Consider the following 12,816-nt stretch of genomic DNA (forward strand, 5'->3'; position numbering starts at 1 on the left):
CTTTGCTTCTTCCCTCAGCTATTTGTAAAGCTTCAGACAACCACTTTGTCTTCTTGCATTTCTTTTCTTTGGGATGGTCTTGGTCACTGCCTCCTGTATAATGTTATGAACCTCCATGCATGGTTCTTCAGGCACTCTGTCTATCAGATCTAACCCCTTGAATCTATTAGTCACCTCCAGTGTATAATAATAAGGGACTTGATTTAGGTCATACTTGAATGGCCTATTGGTTTTCCCTACTTTCTTCAATTTAAGCCTCAATTTTGCAATAAAGAGCTCATATCTGAGCCACAGTCAGTTCCTGGTCTTGTTTTTGCTAACTGTATAGAGCTTCTCCATCTTCGGCTGCAAAGAATATAATCAATCTGATTTCAGTATTGACCATCTAGTGATGTCCACGCACAGAGTCATGTCTTCTGTTGTTGGAAGAAGGTGTTTGCTATGACTAGTGTGTTCTCTTGGAAAAATTCTTCTTAGCCTTTGTTCTGCTTCCTTTTGTACTCCAAGGTCAAACTTGACTGTTACTTCAGGTATCTCTTGACTTCCTACTTTTGCATTGCTATCCCCTATGGTGAAAAGCACATCTTTTTTTGGTGCTAGTTCTAGATGTTGTAGGTCTTCATAGAACCATTAAACTCCAGCTTTTTTAGCATCAGTGGTTGGGGCATTGGATTACTTGGATTACATTTGATGACTTGAATTACTGTAATATTGAATGGTTTGCCTTGGAAACAAACCAAGGTCATTGTGTCATTTTTGAGATTGCACCCAAGTACTGCATTTCAGACTCTTTTGCTGACTATGAAGGCTACTCCATTTCTTCTAAGGGATTCTTGCCCGCAGTAGTATATATAATGGTCATCTGAATTAAATTCACTCATTCCTGTCCATTTTAGTTCACTGATTCCTAAGATGTCTGTGCTCAATCCTGCCATCCGCAGCTTGACCACATCCAGTTTACCTTGATTTATGCACCTACCATTCCAGGTTCCAATGCAATATTGTTCTTTATAGCATTGGAGTTTACTTTCACCACCAGACACGTCCACAACTGAGTGTTGTTTCTGCTTTGGCCCAGCTGCTTCATTTTTTTCTGGAGTTATTAGTAATTGCCTTCCACTCTTTCCCTAGTAGCATATTGGACACCTTCCAACCTGGGGAGCTCATCCCCAGGGTCATATCTTTTTGCCTTTTCATATTGTTCATAGGGTTCTCCCAACAAGAATGGCTGAATGGTTTCCCATTTCCTCCTCCATTGGACCACATTTTGTCAAAACTCTTCACTATGATCCATCCATCTTGGGTGGCCCTGCACAGCATGGCTCATAGGTTCAGTGAGTTATACATGCCCCTTTGCCATGACAAGGCTGTGAATTATGAAGGGGTATATGATAGGTAGTAAATTGCTTAGCACAAAGAAGACCATGATATTTGATTTTTTTTAATCAAATCAAACCATGAGTGAATGAGTGAATAAATGAATGAATGAGTGAATAAGTGAAGGTCAAGAAGATGAGATGTTGACCCAGTGAAAATTTCTGCATTCGAATGCAAAAATAATCAAGAAGATGTTAACACTATTCACAATTACTACATAGTAAGAGTAAAAAAAAAATCTTTCTTAAATCATCTAGGTAATTCATCCTCACAATGTATAAGTGGAACTCATGGCAAAATTTTCTAAACATTCTTCTTTCAACTACCCACCATTAGTCTTTACTCAAGACAGGCATTTCTCTGTGAGGTTTGCATAGATTATGTCTAAAAAGAATGCAAGGAAGAAAGTTCAGTCTATAAATAAAAGATATGTTCTATAAAATCTGAACTTATTCATATGGGGATATTCTAATTCTTTCAAATAACACAGGAAAGGAAAGGAAATTTAGGAATTTAAAGCCTTTATCAGTGATTATGGTTTTCCTTCCACTTAAATACTTTATACACTGTGTAACACCATTTTCTGTGATAATTATAAGATTAGGGCATGAACATGTACATGTTGAAAGAAAGATCTTATTCGATATTTTTACTATGTCAGATTAAACTATATAGCAAAACAAAAGTGTATTTCAAGATCATGCAAATGACATTTTTATGTATCTGTAATTGCTTATGAAATTTTCCCCAGAAATTTTTCATTTAAATTTATGGCTAAAGTTCAGAGATAGGTAAATAGATGGCAAGATAAAAAGGATTCATGTGAAGGAAATATTTTCATGTAGAAAAATGAAATGTGTTAAATAATGGTAATTTCTGGGGAAGAAAGTTCTTTCCAAAGTATTCTTTCAGTATTCTCTTTGAAGGTATCTTCTAAATTACCCAAGTTTCCCATGATTTCTTGATGTCATGTTGCCAATTACATCAGCATAGTTTGGGCTCCAAATGAAAAGAAAAAAAAAGAGGAAAAGCAAAATAGCTAATAATATTGAGTTTTTCCTATGTGCCACTCACTGCCTTCTTTACACATAAAATCTCACATAATCCCCATTCCACTAGAGATACGCTTTAGTCTTACACTGGGACAGTGTTGATAAGGAGAGGAGGAAACTGACGCATAGAGTAATGATGGCAGAACCAGAGGTTTAATGCAGGCAGTTTGAACTGACAGCTTAGACTCATAACACTGTGCTAAATGCTATACTCTCCAGAGGACACAGAACTTATTGGAGTCTGCGTCCAAACAAAATATGATCAGGTTTTCTTCAGTGGACAAAGAATGCTCCAACCCAATTTTCTGCTGTCTCTTATTACACTGAGTGATTGTTTCTTTGAATTAATTTTTAGTTGATGATATCTGGCTGGTTTAATATCTTGTTTTCCATTTTGTACCTTTTCTATGTTAATGTAAATCATTTAGACTAAATAATAAGGAACATCCTAAATAATGTACGGATGTCTCCATATAGCCCTAGATTTGATTTCATTTGTCTCCTCCCATTTTCTTTCACTATGTTCAGGTAACTTGAATGCTTAGGTCTGTGCCCCCTGGAGTTGAATGGAAATTTACATTTATGTCAGAATAACCTTATTCAGTCAAGAATATGACTACATGTACTAACAGATAGTGCCGAATCTAAATTTTTTACTCTAATTCAATGCTGGTCGTGCAGATAGTCACAGTTTATTCTTTGTAAGTCCATTTCTCTGTGTTTTAAGGCAGACAGAATATTTTCACACTGTTATCTGAATATAAGGCTATGTAAAACTACTATAAAAATATAGCTAAAAATTTAGCTATAAAAACAATGTCATTGTTTAACACAATATAACTAGTGATTGCAATAAATCTTATATAATTTGTTTGAAGAGTGGTGTTTTGTTTTTTTTTTTTTTGGTGAAGAACTGTAATTTCCTTCTTCCTTTATGCTCTTTCATAAATTGATAATTTCTCCTCTTTCTGCATGAAGGGACTGGCTCATCTTTGAGACACTGAATTCTGAACTAGGTTGGACTAGCAGATAATCCTCTTTGGGTTCCCCTGCACTAACGCTGAATTATACAATGTATGAAGTTTTTTCTATTTCTATGTGAACAATACTTTTTTGGAAAAAATGCTGAGAGTCCCTTGGACTGCAAGGAGATCCAACCAGTCCATTCTGAAGGAGATCAGCCCTGGGATTTCTTTGGAAGGAATGATGCTAAAGCTGAAACTCCAGTACTTTGGCCACCTCATGCGAAGAGTTGACTCATTGGAAAAGACTCTGATGCTGGGAGGGATTGGGGGCAGGAGGAGAAGGGGACGACAGAGGATGAGATAGATGGCTGGATGGCATCACTGACTCGATGGATGTGAGTCTGAGTGAACTCCGGGAGTTGGTGATGGACAGGGAGGCCTGGCGTGCTGCAATTCATAGGGTCGCAAAGAGTCGGACATGACTGAGCGACTGATCTGATCTGATCTAGATGTGTTTAATTACAGAATGTAGCTCAAAATTGGTGACTTTTTTCTCTGTATGATAGGTTTTTTTAATATAAATTTATTTATTTTAATTGGAGGCTATGATAGGTTAATAAAATACATCCTACCTCCCTTTTTTCCTTTCCTATATATATTCTTTCTATAATTGTATGACATTTGTGATCTATTTTGAAAACATGCTCTCTAAACAAACATTTCTTGATTTACTCTATGTTTGTGTATTTATTTATAAAATATTCTGTAAAATTTTTTTATAAAATATTTTATATTTTATATATTTATTATATATATTTTTATATATTTATTATATATTATATTTATTTTATAAAATATTTTATAAATTTATTTATATTATATAAATAAATATAAAATATTTATTTATAAAATATTCTTTTAAAAAATTGGGAGTTTTGCTTAAAAAATAATTTTCCTCATTGTTTACCAAATGATGCCTAGTGTTCAAAGCTCCCTGCAATCTGACTCTGCTTTTCAAAGCTCTGCTTATGCTACTTAGCTTTTATGAAAGACCTGGATTAATACCTGTTTTAGCTGACTGAGAGAAGTCTGGAGAGGACTTTTGCTTTCTCGAGAAAAAGATGAAAAATAGCATTCAGAGTTTGTTTTTCAGGAACTGTTTTAGAGGTAGTGGGCTCCCCAGCAGCAAAAGTGGTGCCACCAAGCTCCTTCCCAGGGAACTACACTCACCATCTCAGCATCAAGCCTCCATAGCTTTGAACTTTGCAGGGATCTGTGTTTTCTTTTGACTCACTTTTTGCAGGTCATAAGGTAATGCTTGTTTACTTTGCACCATTTTGATTCATACAAGGTTTCAAAGGAACATTCCATTTTCTGACAGAGGGGAGTGGGGAAGCTGTATCTATTCCTTGTTGTATCCTATACTCCAGTCAAACTGGACCATTTGCCAAATACTCTGCCCTCTGCCTAGTGTCTGTGTCTACTGTCCCTAGTGCCTGAAATTTTTTCAAAAAATTTGCCCTTGCCTCCTTCAAATCCATCGTTCAAGGTCCATCTCAAATGTTACTTCCTACAACAAGCCTTCTCTCCAGCTAGAAGTAATGTTTTCCTCCTCTGAATTCCCAAAGACGCATAATATTGTACTAATAATAGTAGCCAACAGTTATATACTGTTTACTATGGGCCTGTCACTGTGGGGCTTTCTTAGTGACTCAGATGGTAAAGAATCTGCCTGCACTGCAGGAGACCTGGGTTCGATCACTGGGTGGGGGAGATCCCCTGGAGAAGGGAATGGCAACCCACTCCAGTATTTTTGCCTGGAGAATTCCATGGACAGAGCCACCTGGCAGGCTACAGTCCAAAAGGTAGCAAAGAGTCGGACACAACTGAGCAACTCACACTGAGTCACTGTTCTAAGCGAGTTACGTACAGTAACAGATTTAATCCGAATAATAACAGTACCTACGAAGTAGGTACATTATCACCATTACATAGACGAGGAAACTAAGGCACAGAGAGCTAAGGCAGTAGGAGCAGGATTTGAACCCAGGCCTTCCGTTCCAGAGTTCTGTGCCTACGCTATGCTCCTTTGTGGGCACTCCTACAGTATCTATGACATTCTCACACATTTCACTGTCACATTATCTCACTTCTGCTAAAATACTGGCTAGCTTCTAGTTTTAAGAATCAGCATCCCACGTTCCTAGCCTGTGCAGTGTTCCCGTTCCCTCTGATTTCTGGGTGAATTTGGCCACTGGGGATTCCTGGCAGAAGATTAGAATGAGGGAGGAAAATGAGGCTGAAATATTTGTTCTCCTTGTTCCTTTCCTCATTCTGGCTGTTTCTTTCCACCAGAGGCCCCTGCTTTATGGAATTTTACTTTTCAAGGTTTCCAGTAACCTCTCCTTGCTCCTGTCCTTCTGGATCTAGGTGCAGAAACAGGTTTTATTGGTAACAGTCTGGGTTTTTCCTACATCCCATTTACATCTTTGTACTTAGTCCCTTTGATTATCCTAACCTGTCATTTGTTCACTGTTGAAATTCAGATACAGCCAATAAACACATTAAAAGATTTTTTTAAAGAATCAATGGTTCCATTTTTCTTATCTTAATTTTGCTTAATGAAGCAGATCTTATTGTATACCTGTATCATACCACTGTATTACACTTCCCTGAAGTTGCTTTTCCGACCACATTTCTGGAGCTCAGTTTTATTGTTAAGCTTGATCTAGCAGAAAAAAAACCTACGTATGCTGGTGCTTTTCCCCAAAGAATCAATAACACACATTCTCAAGAAAGACTATCAATTTTCTATTGAAGAAAACAGAAGACAGATGTATTGATAACACAAACAGCCTCCACTTACTGGATGCCTGCTTGGTGTCAGTCACTGGCTACTTTTCAGACAGGATTTCACTTATTGTAGGGAAGTAGTTTTAACCATCTCCATTTTATAGATGAGGCCCAGAAAGGTCTAGGGACTTCTTAAGGTCACATATGTGGTGACGGAACCCATTGCCTACTTAGGTCTGTCTACCTCCTAAGCACTTAAACAATAGTCTTTAGGGCCTTTCTGAGCATTATGGAGATATGTTTGATGAGGGAGTAGATATATTTACCAGGCTTAATTCTACCCTTGTGGTTCAACCAACTGAACCCTCCACCCTCACGCCACAGGGTGAGAAGTTTTCCTTTGCCATGCCTTGTTTGTTTTGTTATACTGCTATTGTGGCCGTGCACTAAGTAAGCTACGACGGTAACCGATCAGATGGCTTCCCAATGTGATAAGCCATTGGTTCAACTTGGGGAGTTTTTGCACAAACCACTCCCTCTCTCCTGCACTCAGGGGACATATGGCAATGTCTAGAGACACTTTCAGTTGTCACAACTGGAGGGAAGGGTGCTACTGGTATGTAGCAGGTAGGGGCTAGGCAGCTGTTAGACATCCTATAATGCAAAGGACAAGTACCCACAACAAAGAGTTGTCCAGTCAAAACGTCACTAGGGTGAAGGCTGAGAAACCTTGTGAGAGGCTGAAAGCAGGATACAATGCTAGACATACTAGAGGTGGTGCTGCGGAGTAGAGGGGATGCGGGAAAGTAATACGATCAAGAGAGATCTTGCACGGGTTGATGATGATCATACGACATGAACTAAAAAGGCTGGTGAACTTAACTTTGTACATGAGATTAAAGTCACAATGATAACAATAGCAACTACAGCAACTGAAAAAAGAACCAAAGAAAAGTGAAACCTGAAATCATTACAGATTCGCTGGGAAGCTGAATAACTTGCTGCAGAATAATTATGTCTTCTCTGTGATACTCTCTGCACCCTGCCTCTAAAAATGGGGCTGAGAAAACGGGCAGAGAGACTAGCCAGACCCTGGGCCGTATTACCCACATATAACCTGGGAACATTCTTTCTCCCAGTGGTCAGCTCCAGAGCACATCCCTGTCCCATTTTATGATGAACAACTCTCCCTCCTTGTGGGTGAATAAATCAGTGCCTTCTGCATGGTTCTGGGTTCTTGAAATTGAGGTTTCTATGTTTCATTGTCAATAAGGTCACAGAATGCACTGAGTTAGAGAATATAGTCAAAAGACCAGTATCTCAACTGGATCTTCAATAAACTGCGTTGTGCAAATAACTATACTTCATGACAAGACAGTGCCTAGGAAGTATAACTGCAGCTAGCACTGCATTACAATAATGGTCAAAACCAAATGACACCTGGTATTGATGTTCTCTGTGACTACTCTGGTGAAAACTTTCCAGAAGAAAACTCAGTTGATCAGACATGTCTGACTTTTGTGACCCCCAAAGACTGGGGCCCATCAGGCTCCTCAGTCCATAGAATTTTCCAGGCAAGAATACTGGAGTGGGTTGCCATTTCCTTCTCCAGGGGTATATAAATATATATACATTTAAAAAAACTTACAGTATATGGTAGGCATAATGATGTCGCTTTCCATCTTACTGACAGGGTTCTTCACCAGGCAACTGTAATTCCCAATGTCTTCTTTGGTCACTGGAGCAATATGAAGGCTGCTGTTTTGAAGAGAGAAGGAGTTGGTGGAACTGGTGTGGACAGGCCTCCCATTCTTCAGCCACTGGTAAACCCGCCGGCTGCCCCCTTCCACGAGGCATGTCAGGGTCATGTTTCCCACATACTCCACAGCCCCAGAGGAGGGCTGAATCTGCACCACTGGTTTCGTGACAGGATCTGCAACATCAGAACGAAAGAAATGATCTTTGTCACCCCAGGGTTATAATTAAAGTCTAGGAGATCTTTCACATGTTTTAAATCCTAGGAAAATGATTCCAAAATTTTGTACTTTTTAAATGTAGACAGCTCAGGAAGTAAAGAAGAGGATAAAAAAAAGTCATTACAAATAGAAAATAATGATATAAAAATATCATTTATAGCAGAGATAACCAATTCTAGAACTTAATCTTCAAGAATTTTGTAATGAAAACCTTTAGTTTATAGATAATGCAGTTAGTGGTGAAGGACATCAGCTCCCTTATTTCCTGTTCATTGTGCTCCCCCAACACCATAAAGGTTTACTCTCACAGGCAAAGTTCACATGGTTATTCCCCTCTCTTGATTTGTCCTGCTATCCCAAGAGCAATTGGTTGGGATAGATGTAGTGAACACAAATTCCTATCCACTATCTGCAAAATACAAAGCTTAGACATACTATACTTTGGGAGTATCAAGTGAAAGTTTTAAAGAATCATATTTTCACCATTTACTTTTCCTCCTATGTAAGTAAGCTAATTATATGTTTTAATTGCTGTGCATTTGTATTGCAGCATTATTTCAGTCACTACCGTGTTAGTCTCTTTAACAAACCAAAGCCTATTATTAACTTTCCTTCTATGCAAAATTACAGGTCACACACAGAGAGTAAGATGATCAGTAAGTAACAGACAACTGGTTCCAGTGTTTAGCTTTGAATTCCTATCAGACTTTTAATTGGGGTTGATGCATCTTCTCAGGTAAATTTGTTTTGAGTCATGTTCACTTTCATTTTACACTGGCAAATGTGCATTAGAGTGTATACAGATTCAATCCATCCACCCAGAGAAGACAGGAGAAAATGAAAGATAAAGGGAAAGGAGTTTGAAAAGTAAACTGCAGGAAAGCTGGGTAGCCCTGAAGGCTCCAGCCTTTCTCAAGATGGAGGAAATCAAGATGGCCACTCAATTTAACCCTTTATATTCCCTGGCAAGAGCAAATGGTTTGGAGTAGCTTTTGCTTACAGTATTATGATTTAAAAAGAAAGATTGTTTGGTATATTTATTAGGTAGAAACAGCTTTTGTTTCAAAAATGCCGGTGCATGGAAATGTTATATGTGATATGGAAAAAGTCAAATAGGTAACGTGTAAAGTCTTGTACGGGGAGAACCAATCATTAGAAAAGATATTGGTACTGTGATCATGCACTTGGATTTAACAGTGTCACGCAGACGTGGAAGTTTCCCAAGAAGATTTTTTTACACAGGTCCTGTGCATGTGTGCTAAGTCACTTCAGTCGTGCCCAAATATTTGTGATCCCATGGACTGTAGCCCGCCAGGATCTTCTGTCCATGGGATTCTCCAGGCAAGAATACTGGAGTGGGTTGCCATTTCCTTCTCCAACACAGGTCCTAAACCCCTACTAAGACCTTTTGGTTGAAGGTGGAAAGGGCAAGATAGGAGTAGGTTACTAAGAGGTATAAACTAGCACTGTAAAATAAGTAAGCTACAAGGATATGTTGCACAGCACAGGGAATATAGCCGCTATTTTATAGTAACTATAAACAGTATAATCTATAAAAATTTTGAATTATTATATTGTATACCATGAAACTAATATAACATTGTAAATCAGTCACTGATGTGGCTCAGTGGTAAAGAACCTGCCTGCAATGCAGGCGATGCGGGTTCAATCCCTGGGTTGGGACGATCCCTTGGAGAAGGAAATGGTAACCCAGTCCAGTATTCTTGCCTGGAGAATCCCAGGGACTGAGGAGTCTGGCAGGCTACAGTCCATCAGGTTGCAAAAGAGTAGGACATGACTTAGTGACTACAAAAACAAGTAAGAGGTACAAACTAATATGTATAAAACAAGTAAACTACAAGGATATATCATACAGCACAGCGAATATAGTCAATATTTTACAATAACTATAAGTGGAGTATAAGCTATAAAAATTCTGAATTATTATATTGTACACCTGAAACTAATATAATATTGTAAATCAACTATGCCTAAAAATTTTTTTCTATAAAGAACTTTTGGCTCCGTTTTCCTCAACAAATCCAATTGTACTATACATTAACAAGGAATGGATGTTCTATTAAAAGTTTGGGGGGAAGAGATAGTATACTACCCAGGAGAATTTTATGAAACTGTAAAAAATGTCCTCCTTTTCTCTCCCAGAGTTCCTCTCTAGGCATCTGCTGCCACATCCTGTGTCTTTGTTCCCCTGCAATGTCTCCAGTTTCCACTCATTTACTGGGCACATATTTACTGAGTGCCTAAGAACGGCCAGCATCAGGGTTTAGGCAGCGGAAACAAAAGAGCAAACAATATAAAGCCTACTCCCATGGATCTTGTATTCTAGACCAGGAAGAGAGACAATAAAAGAAACAAAAATATGTACTATGTCCAGTGTTATGAAAAGAATAAAGCGGAACTCAAGGTAAACAGTAACTCTCTTTCTCACTCTCTCTCTCAGTTTGGGGGAATGAGGTTATACTTTACATAAGGTGGTCACGGAAGCCTTCACAGGTAAAGTGACACTCTGGCTGAGACCGTAAAGAAACAGGGGAGGGAACCAGGGCAGTATGCGAGACAAGAGTAATCTATGTACAGTGAGCAGCCAAGCGCAGAGACACTGAGGTATGAGAGGGTTTGGCTTGTTCCAGGAATGGCAAGGAGGCCAGAGTGGTGAGGGAAAGAGAGGTAGGAAGGGTTCAGAGGGGGACTGGGTATGTAAGGGGATCACATGGGCCTTGAGGGACGCTGTTGGCACTTTGGCTTTGATTGTGAGTGAGACAGGAAGCCACAGGAGGATTCTGAGCTGCAGGAGGCAGGGGTGGAAGCAGGGAGAGTGGGCACAGGCTGTTTGGAGAGTCCAGGCCAGAGCCGATGGTGGGCTTGAATAGGGCAGCAGTGGGTGCAGCGAGGATTGACTGACTCACCTCTGTCCATATTCTGAAGGTAAAGCTGAGAGGGCTAATTTGTGGACTGGATAAGGATGTGAGAGAAAGGGAGTCAAGGGTGATGGCAGAGTGCAACTGATGGAATGAAGTTTGCATTTGCTAAAACAGAGGAATATTGTTAGACAGGTTTGGGGGAAAAAATCAAAAGTTGTGCGTTGCATAGTATAGTATCTTTAAGGTACACTACTTACATATATCACTAAGGAAAATAAATGTCTGAAAGTTAGCTGAAGCCCACTCTCCCTTCAAGGACATTCCCAGCACCTTCTACTGTTCCTCAAGTGTGGTCATTGAGCAAGTCTCATCCTCTCCCAGTGTACCAAAATTAAAAAAACAAAAAAAATTTATGTGACAAAAAATAGGGTTCTTCCCAGGATGCATTCTGCTAATGAAAAATAAAATTTTCTCCATCTCATCACATCAGCAACTTTATACTTGATAGTTTCCAGGCAAACAAACAATAACTCCTACTTACTGCTTGATTACCTTTAGCTGGGCACTGTGCATACCCTTTCTACGTACGTTCTTATTTAATCCCCAGGAAGCCTCATGAGGTGGATAAGTGCCATTCATGCCATGAGACACTGAGGCTTTGAGGGTCAATGTGCCCAAAGTTGCAGACCAGACCTAAAGCCCTGGTAGCCTAGTCTCCTAAGCCATTGCTCGCTGCCATGCTACTCAGCCGCCCATGTCGCTCACAGTGGACTTACCATCAACCGTGACTTGAATCTTCTGACTAGCTGACAGAGTTCCGTTTCCCTGGATGTTGACCTTCACAATGTAATTGCCTTCGTCGGTGAACTGCAGTGGGTTGATGAGCAGGGAGGCGTTGGGTGGCATCATGGTGAATTTGTGCTGGTATTCCAAGTCGGGAACCACAGACTTGTTCACGGAGCCCAGCAAGTACTTGGGCATAGTATGGGGTCTCTCAAAAAGCCATATAACCTGGATGTCTGATGCTGGAGTGTGGAATCCATAGTGCACGGGGAGATAGAGAGCCTGACCCCTGATGCCATGGACGGTGTGCGATGGCACAGCCACCTTCAGCCCCGAGCAAGCACCTGCTGTGAAGGAAAGGAAAGCTGTAAAAACCCTGAGCCACATTTCACAACCTAAAGGCACAAAAACAGAACCTGATCGGGCGATAGTCTTTTACAAAGAAGAGAGGCTTCTAGGTACTGACTCTTCTAGTACTGGTTACCTGTAGAGGTAAATATTTGTCTCTGAAATGAGCATTTTAAAAACTCCACCCAAAGACTGTGTGGATCGCTTGACCTCTTTTAAATGCATGATGAAAAGGAAAAGCAGAAGTTATTATCTCTGACTGTTAAAGAATAATGGGAAAAGGAGAACTGGGATAGATGATTAGTTCTGAAGTCCAATGAAACCTTTAAAAAAATTGAAATTGTGACTGTATTAATGTCTGAGTCATATCATATCCTAATCAAGCTATGTGATTGAGGGGCTACTTCCTCTTGAGAATCTTCCCTCACAGTCTTCTGACGTGACTTGGTAGTCCTTAATTGGAAGTTTTTCCCTTTAGCCAAAGCCTTGCCAAATGCAAATATTCTAAGGACAATGGTAGCAAACCATTACCAGTTGTGATCGATTATTACTGCTTAGAAGCGGGGATCTGGTTTGTGCGTTTGAGCAACAGTAAGAGAAGGCAGTGGCACCCCACTCCAGTACTCTTGCCTGGAAAATC

At 39.7% G+C, this 12,816-nt stretch overlaps 1 protein-coding gene across 7 annotated transcripts in view; it reads right to left on the reverse strand.

The window, feature by feature from the left end:
- HEPACAM2 (HEPACAM family member 2) overlaps positions 1–12,816 on the reverse strand; it is a 60,232-nt gene that overhangs the window by 35,447 nt on the left and 11,969 nt on the right. For 5 of the 7 annotated variants that reach the window (XM_061413453.1, XM_061413450.1, XM_061413447.1 and 2 more), the window contains exons 2-3: positions 11,822–12,175; positions 7,836–8,120 (exon numbers count right to left, since the gene is read on the reverse strand). In XM_061413453.1, the coding sequence (XP_061269437.1) occupies positions 7,836–8,120; positions 11,822–12,026 (490 nt within the window). In that variant the 5' untranslated portion in view covers positions 12,027–12,175. The remainder of the gene's footprint in view (positions 1–7,835; positions 8,121–11,821; positions 12,176–12,816) is intronic. The other 2 variants (XM_061413449.1, XM_061413452.1) reach the window with 1 other exon arrangement.

This window comes from Bos javanicus, chromosome 4 (genome assembly GCF_032452875.1).
Source record: "Bos javanicus breed banteng chromosome 4, ARS-OSU_banteng_1.0, whole genome shotgun sequence".
Lineage (NCBI taxonomy): Eukaryota > Metazoa > Chordata > Mammalia > Artiodactyla > Bovidae > Bos > Bos javanicus.